The sequence below is a fragment of the Octodon degus genome, unplaced genomic scaffold (assembly GCF_000260255.1).
Source record: "Octodon degus isolate 3935 unplaced genomic scaffold, OctDeg1.0 scaffold00007, whole genome shotgun sequence".
Lineage (NCBI taxonomy): Eukaryota > Metazoa > Chordata > Mammalia > Rodentia > Octodontidae > Octodon > Octodon degus.
The window spans coordinates 23,462,464-23,480,395 of record NW_004524583.1 but is presented as its reverse complement, the minus strand read 5'-3'; the positions used below and the strand labels follow the sequence as shown (position 1 = coordinate 23,480,395).

Genomic DNA, 17,932 nt, shown 5'->3' with positions numbered 1-17,932 from the left:
GTTTGACTGAGTTCCCAGTTGGAAATGTTTACCTTTGTGACTTCTTCCCCAAAGGCGTTGTGCACAATCTGTGACTGCACAGGTCCTGGGCAGACGTTAGAAACTACTATGTCTGGATATTCCACAAGTTCAGTTCGGAGACAATTGAAAAACCCCTAACAGGGCACAAAACACAAAAGTCAGAAAGAAAAGCGAAGAAATGAGGCAAATTTGGTTTGTCTTCTTTTTTCAATTCTTCATCCTTTTTCTCTTCTTAATTTCTTACATATTTCATCTTCTAATTTTGCATGCACATATCTGGTAATATGAACAACTAATTTGAAGACAACACTATGTATTGCAACAAATATTGTGAAATTCGTATTATTTTGCTTAGTGAGATTTTGTATCATTTGTAATTTTTGTTTTCATACTATTTTGTACTGTTTTTCAAAAAATTAAAAAATTGGGGCAGGCGAGCTAGCTCAGCAAATTACGTGCCTGATTAGGCAAGTGCAGGGACCAGGGTTTGATCCCCAGTACCGCATGCTGCGCCGGCTCCAACCCCAGGCATGCTGAGCCAGCCACCAGGACCAGAAGTGGTACAGCACACCTGTAATCTCAGCACTGGGGAGGCTGAAAACAGGAAGATCTCTGCAAGGCCAACCTGATATATATCTCATGACTCATCAAAATAAACTCTCAAAGGCCTGAGGCAGGCACAGATGGTGAAACCACGCAAGCTTCTTAAGCCTTTTAACTGGAAGGCCAGAGGCAATCGGAATACACATTCATGGCTCTTGTGTCTGCATGCCCATGGCAGCCCTCTCCCAAGACAATGCCTTGTTAGTTTAGCATTGGGAAGCACTGAGCAGGAGGGTTCCAACACATCCTCCTCCTACCAGTGCTCATGAATGTATTCCACAGGGTTGCTGGGGAAAGTCTCTGTTTATCCCAAAGCAATCTAAAGCATTAATGTGTGGGGCAAAGAGAAGGAAAAAACAACAACAACAACAACAACAACCAATAAAACAGGACTAGAATTTCACAAGTTCGATCCCAGGGGAAGCTTTCAACACATAAAATCTGTTTCACTACTGTTACAGGATGTGAATTTCTTTTAGGAAACAATTATTCTTTAGGGGGTGATAACTAGAATGTAGCTCACTAAAATGGAATATGATTGTTGACTATGGACATCTGTTAAAAACAAGCTAGTCCATCTAGACTTAGGGACTAATTATTTCTAAAACAACAAAATAAACAAAACTTTACTTTCCCTTGTTCTTAAATTAGGAAAGTTGCAAGATTACATGTTATATGGTTAAGTTAACTACCAAAAAAGCCTAAACAGCTAATCCATGGGGCAATTAATATATGACCTGACTGACTTAAATAAGTACCAGCCCTGAAGGCTGACTCTAACACGGGAGTATGAGGTTCATATTATCAGAATCCGACACTATTCCTGATTCAAAAGTGCACTGAAAAAAAAAATGCCAAGTAAGAGGATGGAGAACTCTTGTACCCTTAACATTCTGCCCTTCTGTAGCAAGAGAGAGAGGGAGAGCACACCCTCTAAGTCATAATACATCAGATACTACAGTCACTCCTTGTTGAAACTCTTCTAGGAGAGTGTTTAAACTTCTCAGTGACAAGCAAGTGCACCGTGTGACTTGCTCAAAAGCTGAGAAGAAATGTGTTCTTCCAATAGAGCCTCTAGGTCTCAGTGTGAACTACACTGTAACTAACCAGGCTCTTGATCTGCTACAGTCCAGCAGATCAAGCCCAGGAATTAAACAGGGTGTCTGGGAGGGGAAGCCAGACAGTTCTTCTGTGCTTTCCTGAAAACATCCCGGATGTCCTCTGAGACACTGGTGCCAACAAAGAGGAGCGGCTGCCCATCCTCAGCTGCCTGCCTGAGCTTTCCCTGGGGAACCCACTGATGGCCCAGTCATTCCTCAGAATCAGAATCCTCAGCATGGCAGCTGCTACAGCACTCCATGCAACCCTCTGCTCTTCCCAACGCGAAGGGCATTTCCTAAAGGACAAAGTTTCACTTTCCATGAGCTAAGACGATGCAGCGATTGCATCTCATTATTTCCATAGTGAAATCTTTGATTCAAACTCACCTTCAACAACATCACATATAAAATTTGCATCTTCTTTAATCATTCTCTTGCAAGCTACTCTTAAACCAAGATTCAAAATTCACTTGATTCTAACATGTATGCCTCATAATCCAAATCAAGCTTTTTTTCTAGCCTCTCCCTTAGCTGGATTTTCTTCTTCTTCTTCTTCTTATTATTATTAGTTTTTGCGGAACCAGGGATTGAACTCAGGCCCTTGTGCTTGCCAGGGAAGCACTTAATCCACTGAGCCATCTCCCGGCAATTATTATTATTGTTATTATTATTTTTTTTTTATTTTCTTCTTTCAATGAGACTGGAGCTAAAAGTCAACATGCTTCCCAGGAAGGACATGAGGCAGAGGTAGTACCTAACAGCGACCTGCATGTATGATTAGACCAGGTAAAATAAACAGCAGGGATAAAGGGAAAAGAAGCAACAGAAATAGAGAGAAGAAATACTTCTGGAAGTTATGCAGAAGGAAGGAGTGGAGGACCTCCAGTTTACCAAAAAGCTACGGAAGGGCAGGAAGTGGAGTGTAGGGTCTCTTTTTTTTTTTTTGCAGAACCGGGGATTGAACTCAGGCCCTTGCGCTTGCCAGGCAAGCACGTATTCTACTGAGCTAACTCCCCAGCCCCAAGTGTAGGGTCTTATGTTGACTATAACTACACACTTATCTTTGCATCATCAACATCTAGTAATACGAAAACCTTGCCCTTGGACGGCCATCACTCCCGACACAAGTTTAGATCACTCATAAGGGTTAAGTTCAAACTGCCTTACCCGAAGAGCATGTTTGCTGGCACAGTATCCGCTGGAAAGAGGCACTGATACAACCCCTGCAAAGCTATTCACGGTCACAATCTTGCCTCGCTTCCTCTCAACCAGGTGAGGCAGAACACACTTGGTCAAGGACACTGTCCCTAAATAGTTTAGTTCTATTAACTCCTTGAAGACATCCATGTTGGTATCCATAAGCAAAGAACGTTGGGATCTTCCTCCATTGTTGACCAGAATATCAATCTAGTTAAATAAAATTGGAAAAAGGGTGTTTTAGGAACATCCTGTGTGGACTGATGAAATTCCTAAAGATTGTTTGTTATGTCATTAACATCAAAAATAAATGAAACAACAATTTGCTTTTAGAAGTTTGAAATTAAAAAAAAAAAAAAAAACCATCAGACTTCACCTATATAATTTATTTTATTTTTGCAGAACCAGGGATTGAACTCAGGCCCTTGAGCTTGCCAGGCAAGCAGTTATTCTCCTGAGCCATCTCCCCAGTCCTCACGTATATAATTTCTACATTAAATCATTCTTTATGGAAAGTGACAAATACCATAAAAATAAGGGCAGGAGGGAATTTTTGCCCTCTTTTGCTCTATATAAGGAAATTGGTAGAAACTCGTTAAATCTGAAAGTACTAATTATGTAAAGCTAAAGATTTGGAGATAAAGGGGCCCCATCCATAGGCCTGGGCCTGTCATGTGAAGCCCCATCTCTTGAAAGCTCTTTGGTTTGTTTTTTTTTTTTAATTATTTATTTATTTTTTTATTTATTACATTTATTTATTGTGTGTGTGTGTGTGGCCAGCTCAGCCCACCAGGGGGCGGGGCTGGCTGGCATGTGGTGCTGGGGGATCGAACCGCACTCCCTGTGCTTTGCCAAGCTTGTTCCAAGTAGGTGCTTTAGACCACTGAGCCATCTCTCCAGCCCCTGGTTTTTTTTTTAAATATTTATTTATTTATTTATTGTGTGTGGCCAGCTCAGCCCACCAGGGTGCGGGGGCTGGCTGGCATGTGGTGCTGGGGGATTGAACCATGGTCCCTGTGCTTTGCTTAGCTTAGCTTGTTCTAAGTAGGTGCTTTAGACCACTGAGCCATCTCACCAACCCCTCTTGAAATCTCTTTGAACGAGAACAGCACACATGGGAATCTACATTACTCCAAACCTGCCAAAGTACGTCATTTAATGTTCCACTGTTGTCAAACACTACTTACTCTACCGAACTCCTGGAGAACCGCTTTGGTGGCCACCTCGTGGGAACTTCTGTCGGTCAGGTCCAGGGGCAGAATGAGGACATCTTTTTCTTTTACCTTCCCATTCTCTATACAAAGACACTTAAAGGTTACCGTGAACATCGTGCCATGGATGAACCAACCTCCTGGCTGCTCCTGTTAAGTTTAGGGTCCCCACTCTCCATGGGGAGTTGGTGACAAAGTCGCTTTTGGGTGTCCCTATGATAATTTCAAGAAGAAGACTAGTGGTTTTGACAATGTCAACATAAAGCTGGTAGCTTTACAGGAAGCATAACGAATGGGTCACTTCAACTTCAATATAGACAGTGGGACTTTAGGCTAACTAACAGAGGACATTTCTAACAGAAATCAGGACTATTAGACTACATGTAGCAAAAATTGTACTATAATTTCTTTTTTTTTTTTTTTTTTTTTTTTTTTTTTTTTTTTGGTGGAACCAGGGATTGAACTCAGGCCCTTGCACTTACCAGGCAATCGTTTATTCTACTGAGCTGTCTCCCCAGCCCCTGTACTACTGTTTCTGAAGAGGCCCGGTAATATTTGCTTTGCAATAGCGCCACAAAGTTAGCCGTTCTTTTATACTCATTGAAAACCTGTACATTACGGGCTGAGACACATTACGGGCTAGAGCATGTGCTTACCATGCAGGAAGCCCCAGGGTCAATCCTGCAGTACTAGGGATGGCCAGATAGCTCAGTGGACTAAAGCGCCTGCTTAGGCAGAGTGCAGTGGCTGGGGTTCAATCCCTGGCCTGCCGAGCTGGCCCTGCCCCCGAAGTGCACTGAGACAGCAACTGAGACTGGGTGTGGTGGCGTACACCTGTAATCCCAGCACTTGGGAGGCTGAAAACTGGAAAAACGCTACGAGTCCAATCTACATAGTGAGACCCTATAGAACCTGTACTAAATACATAAAATAAATCCTGTAGTCCTGCCAAAAGGAAAAGCAAACATTACAATTTATTCTTTAAGTACTAGGGAGCTCACAGCACTATAGTCAAAGAACATATACTCATAGAAGCTTCTCTACTTAGCCAGGACGTAAAGCAAGAAAAAGAACAGTCTGCTCCACAACTGGTACCTAGAAACAACATACTGGTCTATAATTCGCTCTTTCTACTTCTAGTCTTAAAAAAAAAAACGACTAAAACTAATGTCCTTGAACTACCACTGTGAAGCACAAACAATCCCAATAAGAAAAACAAGCACAAATAGTAAATATGAGACACAGATGCATTATGGGCAAAAGAGAAAATAATGCAACACCATTTTTAGTAGTAAAAGAATAGAAAGGCTGGCACCACTGATCTGAGACACAAGGAAGGCGGTCAGGCTTTCAGAGCTCAGAAAGGCTGACAAGTCTGTCTTCCCTGCCAAAGAGAGACCTGCAAGTGCAGCCCAGAGGACCGGTGCAGCCCAGCAACACAAGACACCTTTGTGGTCAACGTCAGGAAAGCATCGGGTCTCGCTGGGTTTAACTCGCAGTGTACTCTCTTTCCGGAGTGGTTAGTTCAATCAGCAAAGAAAAGAGAATATTTTAGGAGAATAACAATACTTAATACATTGCAATTGTTATCTTTTGTTATGAAATTTTGTTTTACTTTTTTTCCATAAAAATAAAGACTATTAAGAGCCACTGGGGGAAAAAAAAAGAGTAGAAAGAATGAAAGGTAGAGAAAGGTAAACAAACCCCATGATGTGCTAGAAACTTCCAGGCTATCTCAGTTTCGCTTTGTATGGTTTAGATAAGAATGTCCTCCAGAAGCCTCTGAGCTTAAGGGCGGGGATTTTGGAAGGGACTGAATGACGGGAATGCGAGAGCTCACTTGCCCCCAGGCTTGGGTCTGGTCAGAAGACCTGCTCACTGCAGGTGTGATCTAGAAGGGTTTCTCTCCCCTCCTGGCCCCTCACTCTGCTCACCGCTTCCTCGCCACCATAGCAATCTTCCTCCCCCCAGTGCCTCTCACCTTGTTGCTGGCCATGCAACAACTGAGCCACATAGAGGCCCTTCCCTCTTCTGGGGGCCAGGGTGGAATGCTATAGTTCAGACCCAGAATGCCCACCAGAGGCCTCATGTGAACACGCTCAGGGCTCCAGGAACATGGCTGTAACTGGTGGGATCACTGCTGAGGTGCAGTTAGGAGGTGGGGTCCCATCAGAGGAGCAGGGTCCCTGGAGGCTGCGATCTGGCAGGTGTCCCTCCCTTCCTCTTGCTTCACTCTCTACTGCTGGCCCCCATGACATAATCAGTTTTCCCTCCCCGGTCTTGTCATGTGCTGCTGACCAAGCAAGGACTCAGACTTGTAAAACTGTGAGAGAAGAGAAACTTCTCCTCTTAGCTGGGGATGTCAGATATTTTGTCCCAGAAACAAGGAAAGTGAGTTCAACAAATACTAAATGCCCTGTCAGAAAAAAGAACTTTTTAAAAAACCTGAGCTCAGTTTCTGTTTTGAGACAGGTTCTTGTTAAATTGCTAACTTGCCCAGGTTGGAATCAAACTTGTGATTTTGCAGCCTCAGCTCCCAGAGTAGCAGATTACAGGCATCTGTGACCATGTCCAGTTACACAGGCTGCCTTTCTTTCTTTTTCTTTCTTTCTTTCGTACAAGGTCTTGTTACACAGGTCAGACTTGTAGTGACCCATCAGACTTGTAGGGAATCCTTCTATCTCAGTACCGGGGATTGAACTCGACTCCTTGCGCTTGTGAGGCAAGCGCTTAAACCACTGAGCTATCTCCTCAGCCCCTCAGCTTGCACTTTTAAAACCACATTTCACTCCCTGTCCTTTATCCTACATAACAAAATTCTTACACCATCCCATTCAACGTTAATATAAGACATTTTAGCAAAACGAGAAAGCATCTTGCCTAACTCAATGGAAGCAGTTTCATACATGTGTCATGGATAACAAACAAGAGCTTCTTGAGGGCAAAAATATAAGCTATGTGGTCACTAAAACTCCAACAGCATCTCAGGCAATTGGTAATTAAGAGTCAACACAACACAGAGTAGAAAGATGGCAGGTGAAAAAGGATAAGGCAAAGGCAGCTACTCAAGGACAGAGAAGAGGCTCTAGGTCACAGCACCTATGGGCTTACAAAGGTGCGCTGGCTAGAAAATCCCCTTTAAGAGTCCCAAAGCTACACCTCAGCTCAGACGCAACTCCCACCTACGAAGCAGGGCTGCCGCTGTAGGGCTACTCACCCAGGCATCTTCTTTTCACTCTCTCCAGCTCGTTCTCTCTTCTGGCAGACAGCACGAGAGAAACTCCTAGCTTGCTCAGCTGGTAAGCCAGCTCCTCACCAATTCCACTTGAGGCCCCGGTCACCCACACCACCATGCCGGGCAGCTCCTCTTCTGTACAGGAAGAGGAGGGAAGGGGGGAGGCCAACAGTGATGATGGGTTACACCCATACATCCATCAAACATTTGCATACAAAACTTTAACCACCACCAGGGAGTGTGAAGTCTAGTGCGCAGAACATAAAATTTCAAATATCCCAGGAACAAAATCTTCTACTTAATTTTTTAAAGTATGAATACAAACCATGTTAGTAATAGTTATCTAAAAAAGTGTTCACATAGTTCAGAATGTTGGTAAAATTTCCTGATTTTACTACAAGGAAAGCCATATAATTGTAGGATCTCACAGAAGGCCAACATCTATCTATGTAATTGATAAAAGTAAAGCTAAGTGGATAGGAAAACCACTCCTTGGACTCAATTTCCTTGTGTACTTAATGGGAGATTCAACCTAGACTGTTGATAAGGGTCCCTTCCGGTGTTCAGTTCTGCGTTCAAATCTTCTGAAATAAGGTATTAATGAAAAATCCTAGAGCATCAACTTCTGCTCTGTGTTCTGATGTAATCAGCCTTGATTGTTAAAGTAATATTTTCCCCCTTTTCCAGTCATAGCTCATGTCCCTCAGCCAGCACCATTTGCAAAAGGGCTCCCCAAAGCCTCAGCTCTCAGATGAGTCTGTCACTTAAGATGAAACATTTACGACAGAGGGATGAAGACCTGAGCTCTGACTGCCCGGTTGTATTCCTGATGAAGAAGACTGAGAGTACTTAGGTGGCGAGAGGTAGCTTATTCAGACTTCAGGAGTTGACCGCCACTATCTATGTGACTTGAGAGTCACTATGGTGCCAAGTTCTTATGTGTCTTATGTATTAAAATATATACTACTGACCAAAAATAGCAAATAGGGTACCATTTAACATGAAAGGGTCTTAACACAGGACCCTTAACATAGGACCCCTGGGTACTGCCAGGGCCCAAATTCCAGCATGGAGTGCCTCCTGTGTCGCAACTCAGAGCTTTCATTCTCTAGGACTAGAAAAAACCATTAATTACAAACAAGACACTAGGGCTGGCGAGATGGCTCAGTGGTCTAAAGCACCTACTTACAACAAGCTAAGCAAAGCACAGGGACCACGGTTCAATCCCCCAGCACCACACGCCAGCCAGCCCCGCCCCCTGGTGGGCTGAGCTGGCCACACACACATACACACAAAATAAATTAACAAATAAAATAAAATAATTTAAAAAAAAAAACAAGACACTATATAAGATTAACTTAAAACATGGAATGCATTCAGAGCAATACCTAGCTCATACTCGATGCTTAACAAATTTTGATTATAATAGCACTAAAATTTTTTAACAGCTGGACCTTACAATAGCAAAACTTATTCAATGGCTTGTGTACTCTAACATTCCCCACCTGGGGCAATAGAGTGTTTACTGCTAATGGCTTAAGATTCTGTCATTACTTAACATGTTACCTTAATAAAGCTCTCATAAAAATCTCATGAAATATATATTACTGTGTCATTCTTTATAACAAAAGGAAAGTGATTTTTTTTTTTTTTTTTTTTTTTGTGGAACCAGGGATTGAACTCAGACTCTTGCACTTGCTAGGGAAGCGCTCATTCCACCGAGCCATCTCCCCGGCCCCAAGGAAAGTGAAATTTTCAGGGATCAATTTACCCTACACAATTGTAAATGTCATCAAGGATTGTGATTTGTGGACCTTCTAAAGGCTGCAGCCTCAGTGCCTCACTAAGAACAGACACAGAGCACTGCAGAAACTACTGCGCGTTCACACAGGCCCTGGCAGGGCTGCAGGACCAGCCAAGGTAAGTCTGAATCTAACGCACTCACTCCTCTACGTATGGTTCATGCATTTAAAGATGATCACATCATCTTCCAGATTCTGGGGTCAAAACCAGAGTCTTCACCACAGAGTTACAGCTCTAGCCCCAAATATAATCAATATTTTCTTTCTTCATTTTTTTTTTTTTAATAATCAATATTTTCTTAAACGTTAGAGAAAACATCACTTGTCCCTACCAGAAAGGTTTCATGCACATTTCTAAACTAAGGTCCACAAACATCCCTGATACTGTGGCTGGGCTAAATTGTGATCCTCGTGTGTAAAGTAATACACTTTTGTTGAAAGGTACAAGTGAACAAGAAAGACTTTTCAGGTTACTAGATGTATATCCAGATAACGGGTTATTGATCAAGTATTAATTATTCCAGAATTTCACAATACTGAGGTGAACATAGTTTGTTTGGGAGCTATTTTCTAACTAGCCTGGAGAAAACAGGGATTTAAATTATATACCTATAGGGCCAAGGAGATAGCTCAGCTGACTAAGTGCCTGCTTAGGCAAGCACAGGAACTGGGGTTCAATCCCTGGCACCACATGCCCTGCCAGCCCTGCTCCCAGGTGTGCTGAGCTGGCCACCGAGACCTAGTGTGGTGGCACACACCTGTAATCCCAGCACTGGGGAGGGTGAAAACAGGAAGATCACTACGAGTCCGAGCTGCATAGTGACACCCTGTAAAAAGATTATACAACTGTAATGAGTCAACTCAAGTTTTAGATTATAAATGTAAATCTTATGCTTTCTGTTGTAAATGTATACTCACCACTGTTCTAAGTTGTTTAGTAAATAGTGGCTGTTACTTGCTGTTTGCTACATAAAATTCCTACCTAACCAATCCCTGTAAACAAAGTCAGATTGCAGAGATGGCTTCATAAGGAAACTAAATGGGATTTAACTTCTTGTAACCTTGGGCTATGCAAGATTGCCTGCAGGTACTTACTCAGGTGCAAGATAACCAGAAACTAAAACAAAGCCCCAGGAAATTTAGTTTGGATAGTGGTCACAACGACCCTATAAGCACTGTTTTGTGTGAATAAATTTGTTTACCAAACAAATGTGGTTTCATGTTTTAAAAGCCCCCTGCTTCCTGGGCTAGCTGCCTTTCGGTCCTCTCCTGCGTGACAGCAGACCGGGGGCCCTGAGCTCAGTAATAAACGGCTTTCCAAATTCCAATCTGGCTGATCTGGTTCCTATTCTGAGTGACCCATAACAACAACAATCAGCAGCCAATGAGAAAAGTCCCCAGGTTCACGTCTCTATCTACGTGCAGTCATGGTTCTGATGCCCATCTTCCACCCTGGAGAAAAAAACTTTGATTCAACACCAACTTCTGTTCACCAATTCCATAGAATTTGGCACAAATTATGGCTTTCCAGAACATTTTTGAAGTTAGATTCGAAGAGCTAAAAAGAGGCTGCAGAGTTCAGAGACCAAGCTAGGCTGTGAGGGCAATAGGGACACATCTGTCACCTCACTGATCGCCAGGGCTGATGTGGCTGTTCCGGCCCGCCAGGCGAGTGCGTCCTTCCTCCCTCACGGCTCCACGCACGTGCGTCCCTCCCAAGGCCACCCGCGCTGCATAGGATAACCACCCACCATAGAGGACTGTTTCCCAGGCCAAGGGTACACACCCAGCTACATTCCCCTCCTAAAACCTTCAAAGAAGCGATCAAAGGCCAATGTCATCTAAGCATGTCTTCTTAAATCATGAAGTCATCTCCACTTCATTCCCCGCAGCACAAGACAGACAGTTATCGTTCCATTTTGGAAAGTCTGATCATTCTACAGTACTTCCTCTACCACAAGGTAAGCCTGCATCTTCTGCCAACCCGCAGCAGTCCTGCACCCCCTCTCGGAAAGACAGCCTGCATGTCCTCTGAAGTCTTTTCATCCCTTTTCTTTCTAAGGCTGACAGTCAGTTACTGCCTCCTCTCCACGTCTGACTCTCTGCCCACACCACCTGCCCTGGTTCCACTGCATCATGGCTCCTCCTGGAGAGAGCTGCCCAAGGCACACAGCAGGATTCCAGGGTCTGGACAGCCCCGAGCAGCAGGAGATAACTCAGTCCCTCCCTGGTGCCCCAGGGTCTACAAGAGGTCATCACCCTGGGGCAAGTCACAGCAGTGTCCAGGGCCCAGCACAGAACCATCATTTCTTGCCTTTGCTCAGACACCAGCAGTGTGCAGACGCAGCCCCCAGCAGCCAGGCGTCTCATAGCAGGCGACTTCTGCCCACTACATCTGTGTTTTCCTCGCCTGAGCTGCGTCTTTCTCCTTGCTGTGCATTTTTCTGAACTTAGGGCCAATAACTCAAATCAACTACTCTTAGATCACAGCATGGGAGATGCATGTTGGGAAATGCAGAGAGGGATTGAACTCAGGACCTTGCATTTGCCAGGGAAGCGCTTATTCTACTGAGCCATCTCCCTGGCCCCCCCTTCTGTTTTTTAATTATTTAGTGAGGAGAGTGTGATTTCTACTTCTCAAAATGACAAACATGCATTTACACAGACATCCAACCGGTAATTTCTTTCTTCTTGGTAGATTCTGCCTTAGCTATTTTAGGAATCTGAGCTAATTTTCCTATTCCTTTTTTTTTTATCCCCACCCCAACAGAAGTCATTTTAGAATTTTTTTCGCCTAAAACTTACCCCATAGAATTTTAATTTGATAAATATAGGGTACATCTGTGTTTGTGCTGTATGTATATTTATGGTTTTTTTGTTTTGTTTTGTTTTGTTTTTCTTGAGGAACTGGTGATTGAACTCAGGCCCTTGCACTTGCCAGGGAAACGCATATTCCACTGAGCTATCTCCCCGGTCCCTTATATTTATGTTTTATACATAAAATAAGTTTTATAAGCTTACTCCTTAAGTCAAAATAAGCTTAAGAATGATATTTTAACATTGTTAAATTATGTTTTAAAAAAGGGCCAGCCAAATAGCTCAGTGGACTAAAGTGCCTGCTTAGACAAAGCGCTGTTCCGGTCCAGTCCCCGGGACACACTGAGACAGCAAATGAGACTGGGCATGGTGGCACCCACCTGTAATCCCAGTGCTTGGGAGGCTGAAAACTGGAGAATCACTACGAGTCCAATCTACGTAGTGAGACCCTGTAGACCCTGTACTAAATACATAAAAAAAGTTATGTTAAAATGTAGGGGCTATTATTTTATAACAATTTGCTAAAATTAGCAATATTCGTGCGCCTGTAATCCCAGCTCTTGGGAGGCTGTAAATAGGTAGTCCAGTCTAGTAGTGAGACCCTGAACACCCTGTAGACCTTTTCCTAAAAAAAAAATTACTTAGATAAATGGTAATGTGTCACATTTATAAAATTTGCAAACTATGTTATGCAGACTATATTACATAGTAAACTATATTATTATGTTACATAGACTATGTTGCATTCTAAACTATGTTAGTACTGCAGACTAATAGAATGTAATTACATATAAAATCTATAAAAAATGTTTTCTTTAAAAGTATAGCAATTGGAGGCCCAGCCAGCTCAGCAGACTAAAGCACGTGCTTAGGCAGAGCTTAGAGGTCAGGGTTCAATCCCAGAGGTGCCTGGCCAGCCCTGCCTCCAGGGCGCACCGAGCCAGCAATTGAGACTGGGCATGGGTATGGTGGTATGCACGAGTCTGATCTACATAGTGAGACCCTGTACACTCTGTAGACCCTGTCCTAAATTCTAAAAAAAAAAAAAAAAAAAAAGCGTAACAATTGGAAAAATTAAATGAGTTTCTTAAAAAATACTTTTAGTGACCTTAACTTTTAACTTTTATTTCATACAAGAAATAAATATAGCTGTGTGTGGTTGTGCACACCTGTACTCCCTGCACTCAGGAGGCTGAAGCAGGAGAACTGTTGCAAGTTTGAGACTAGTTTGGGCTACGAAGTGAGCCAAACTGCATAGAAACACCCTGTCTCCAAAAAAGGACAATAAGAAAGAAAAAACTAACTGTGGGTTCACTATCTACTTGCTATATATTTAGTCAAATACTGTTATCACTTTATTTTTATTTTTCTATCATAATTTGATGAGTGCCTTTTTGGCACAATTACATAATAAAATATTTCATTCTATTCCTTTTTTTTTACATTTTATTTATTGTGTGTGTGTGTGTGTGTGTGTGTGTGTGTGGCCAGCTCAGCCCAGCAGGTGGCGGGGCTGGCTGGCATGCGGTGCTGGGGGATTGAACTGCGGTCCCTGTGCTTTGCTAAGCTTGTTCTAAGCAGGTGCTTTAGACCACTGGGCCATCTCACCAGCCCCCCATTTTATTCTTTGAATCCAAGTTAACATAAGCGCACTAAGGATGAAACACAAACATCCACAGGAAACAGGTACACACACTGCACTGGCTGAATTGTAGCCATCATTAAAGACCATGTCTAGTGTTAATGCAATTGCAGCGTCAGTGGGATTCCTGCTTCATACAGAGGGCCAGAGAGCGTAGCTCAATGGTAGAGCACCCACCGAGCATGCTCAGACTTGCACCCAAGTATCCAGCACTTTTGCAGGACTGGCCTTGCATGTGTGTTGTATATCTTCTGTGAACAGAGCACAGCGCTGCACGTTATATCCAAAGAAATTGAAACACAGAGAGAGAGAGAGAGAGAGAGAGAGAGAGAGAGAGAGAGAGAGAGAGAGAAAAGGTTCTGTCTGGTAGGACCCAGAGGTACAAAACACTGTACTAGTAGGTTTTTTTTCTGGTCCAGGGAGATGGCTCAGTGGAATAAGCACTTCCCTGGCAAGCGCAAGGGCCTGAGTTCGATCCCAGGTTCTGCTAATAAATAAATAAATAAATAAAAACATAACCTTCTGACTTATTTACTAACTGCATAACTTCCCACCAAATTTCATCACGAGCTTGGGTAATTTCATACTGGAAGCCGGCCCAGGGAGGCTCTGGGTACAGTCCCTCAGGACTCAAAGATACCTTTGCTAAGGTCATTTTATTTCTCTGAACACATCTTTCTGTCTGGAAACCAAGCCCGACATTGCCTTCTTTGTAAAACTGTTTCCAGGCTCAGAGGCCGTTTCTGAAGTACTGTGCATGCCCCTCCTAGCACAGAGCACTTGTTTAACAAACTGGCACACGCGTCACACATGAAGCAAGGCACAGACAAAAACCGAACAGCAGAATGCCCCTCAGTGTACCAGGAACGATCCTGGTGCAGACAAAAGTCAACTTAGTTCTCTCCACGTGGATCACTTTTATCCTAGGGAGCAGGCAGGCGGTCAACTCGGACTGCATCACATTTCAAAACCAGAGAGGGCAAGAAGTGGAGGAGAAACAACTTCAGGAGGCAGCATCACTGAGCCTCTTAGCTGGGGTTCCCTTACAAACTGGGCATGGTCACTGTCACCCCATCTTTCCTGCCTCTGCCGCTGCCCCTGCGTCCTAGGCCAGTCCTGTGAGCGCAGTGCTCCCTGCAGGCGGGCAGCCCCGGGGGAGACTCCGAGGCTGAAGCAAGTCCTGGCCCTCTTCCCACCAGGACAGGGGACAAAGTGGCACAGCTCCCCTCCCTGCAACCCCTGGGAAATGCCCAGCCTGGGGAGCCACAGGCTCGGGGCTAACTGGAGGGCCCCGACGGACAAGCGCTGGTCGGCAGAGAAGGAGGGCGCCCGGGAGCGGCCGTGCGCGTCCTCACCTGGGCGGCGGCCCCGCCATTCGGCCCACTTCAGGGTCAGGTCGCAGTCGGCCCGCAGGAAGAGCCCGAGGCCGAGCAGCAGTAGCAGCGCGCCAAGCGCGGGCAGCAGGAGCAGCAGCAGGCAGCCCATCGCGCAGCGCCAGGTCCCCAGCAAGCTGCTGCAAAACCGGCGGGGCCTCTAGGAAGTGCCCTAGCCAGACTAGGGCCCAACCCATCGGAGGCCCCGCCCACCACGCCCGGGGGCTCGGCCCCCCCGGCCCCGAGGCTCCGCCCACCTAGGAACAGTCTCTAGACTGTTCCTCCAGAGGCCCCGCCCCTCCATAGGCCCCACCCACCGAAGGGCCTGTTGCTCGAGGCCCCGCCCCGCTATGGGCCCCGCCCCTCCAGGGGCCCGGCCGGCGTCTGGCGTGCAGCTCCCACTTTTGGAACTGGCGGTAGCGTCAGAAGTGCGCCGAGGTCGCCAAGTGTAGCGCAATCACCCGGAATAAAGGCGAGGACCACGCAATAACTGGACGGTAGTTCTGTCGGTAGCTTTACATCTGTGGACAGTGTGAATTGTAAGAGGGTTCTGAGGCCTAGTACTTTTCCAGGCTCTGTGCCTGGGCGAGAAACAAGCTTCTAGGTCAGCCCTGCCCTCGCGGGCCTCTTCAGGCCGTTCCTGCAGCTCCCACCTCCCCGCCTGCAAAAGCTCTGACTCGGCGCCCTGCAGCTCCCACCTCCCCGCCTGCAAAAGCTCTGACTCGGCGCTCTGCACATCCGGGCTCTGTCACTGACTGATCTACCCTCGCCGCGCCTCGCTTTATATTTTGTTGATTTTTCTTTTTCTTTTTCTTCTTTTTTTGCTGGGTGAAGTACCACCGCCGCCACCAAATTAACCTTTTGCCAAACCTGTTTGGCTCTTGTCAACTGAAGTTTGAAAATCACATTTCAAACGCAAAAGCGCATCCTCAGAAGCTGTTTGAGGTGTACATAGGACCAAGACCAGGAGCCCTGAAGTTGTACCCAAATGTGGAATCCGGGACGGGGCCATCTGCCACCTGGATAAATGTTTCTGTTATCTGTACCTAGAAACAACGTAGGGAAGCGCAAATGAAAAAATGCTTTTTTTTTTTTTTTTTGTGGTACCAGGGATTGAACTCAGGACTTGTGCTTGCCAGGGAAGCACTTACCCCACTGAGCTGTCTCCCCAGCCCTTGAAAAAATGCTTTGAAGAGCAGTGTCCTTGTCCACATAGTTTTATATTCCTTTTTTCTCTTGTACATATTAGTATTTATTGGTTATCGCTATAAAGCTATCTCTCCATTGTAATTTGCATTTCTTAGACTCCAACCTGAAAAGGAGGCATTCTGCATTAACATTTATATTGTGCACAGAGTTCCCCTTGCCTGTGAAAGCTGTAAAACTTTTTGCTGTTGTTTTTCTGTCCTAGAGAAGGGTCTACAGGGTGTTCACTACGAGATCGGACTCATAGTGATCTGCCTGTTTGCAGCCTCCCCAAAGCTGGAATTACAGGTGGGTACCACCACACCCAGTCTCAGTTGCCATCTCAGCACGCCAGCACAGTAGTCCCAGGAATCAAACCCCTGCCCCTGCGCCTGCTTGCTGGCACTTTAATCCTCTGAGCTATTTGGCTGGCCCTTGTAAAACTGCCTAATAAATCAGAAAGACACTAGTGTGCTCAGGCTCAAGGTGACACACCAGTTTAGCTGGATTTGACTAGCTAAACATTAATCTTTTTTGATTGCTTATTCATGTTACACATGGATTAATATACCTCAAGATTTGCACAAGCTTTAAGTTTGTGAGCTGAATCCTGATATTCTGCAAGCTGACATGATCTTATCTAACTGTTCTGTTAATATGAAACTAATGTTGACTCGTGAATGGCTTAGAACAGCTCATATGTTTAAAAGCGTAGCCCTGTCTTGGATCCTTAGTCAGGATGTCTACTTGACTGCTTTAAGATGCCTTGCAGTCTGGTAGAGCACAGTTCTGGATGTGTTTATGGAGATGGTTGGCACGTAGGCCAGATGACTAAGGAAGAAGACACACCCTGGTTGTAGGTAGCACCAACGGGACTGTACCCCAGATGGAATTTCTATGACGAGGGAAAGAGGAGAGTGTGTGTGTAGAAGAAGGTGCAGTCTTAAGGGTGTGCCTCTCGCTGTCATCACCTTTGGACGTCAGTCTCTAGTTTCCTCAGCATGCCCGCACAGACTCCTACCAACTGTTCTCCAGTATGCTTCCAAGGCCTTTGACGTTGGACTAGTGTTGCATTCTTCCAAGGCCTTTGACGTTGGACTAGTGTTGCATTCTTCCAAGGCCTTTGACGTTGGACTACTGTTGCATTCTTCCAAGGCCTTTGACGTTGGACTACTGTTGCATTCTTCCAAGGCCTTTGACGTTGGACTAGTGTTGCATTCTCTATCTTGCTTGTTCTGTGGATTCTATCTTCCTGGGCTGGGTAGCTCTTAGATCCTCCCAGTCCGGAGAACCTAGAAAGTCATTGTAGCTCTTAGATCCTATAACCTACCTACTGAATGCCCTTTGCATAACTATACATATATTCTAACAATTCAGTTCCTGTAGAGAACCCTAACCAACAGAAAACCTGTGACACCCCTGAGAAGAACAGACACGACTGGGTCAGTGATAAATCCCTAGACTTTACAGAATGTTCTGAAATCCATCTGTTCTGTGATCTATCATGCATGATTCTTATTGATATTTGTGTAAAAAAAATTATTTCCTCTTTTTGGGTTCAAGTAATTTGAATTGAATTTTCATCATCTTCAGCAGCGACTTACATGATACTATTTTTACTTTTAGTTGTTTTTTTTTTTTTTCAGAACCATGAATTGAACTCAGACTCTTGCACTTGCCAGGGAAGCACTTATTCTACTGAGCCATCTCCCCAACCCCTTTATTTTATTTATTTATTTATTTATT

General features: G+C 44.7%; 1 protein-coding gene and 1 pseudogene across 1 annotated transcript in view; one reads left to right on the top strand and one right to left on the bottom strand.

Moving 5' to 3' along the window:
- LOC101584459 (dehydrogenase/reductase SDR family member 7-like) overlaps positions 1 to 15,209 on the bottom strand; it is a 17,676-nt gene extending 2,467 nt beyond the window's left edge. Inside the window, exons 1-5 of the mRNA XM_004624816.2 lie at positions 14,984 to 15,209; positions 7,350 to 7,502; positions 4,109 to 4,215; positions 2,892 to 3,131; positions 33 to 155 (exon numbers count right to left, since the gene is read on the bottom strand). Of these exons, the coding sequence (XP_004624873.1) occupies positions 33 to 155; positions 2,892 to 3,131; positions 4,109 to 4,215; positions 7,350 to 7,502; positions 14,984 to 15,113 (753 nt within the window). The 5' untranslated portion in view covers positions 15,114 to 15,209. The remainder of the gene's footprint in view (positions 1 to 32; positions 156 to 2,891; positions 3,132 to 4,108; positions 4,216 to 7,349; positions 7,503 to 14,983) is intronic.
- Positions 15,210 to 15,351: 142 nt separating this feature from the next.
- The window catches only part of LOC101591965, an 11,246-nt pseudogene continuing 8,665 nt past the window's right edge, over positions 15,352 to 17,932 (top strand).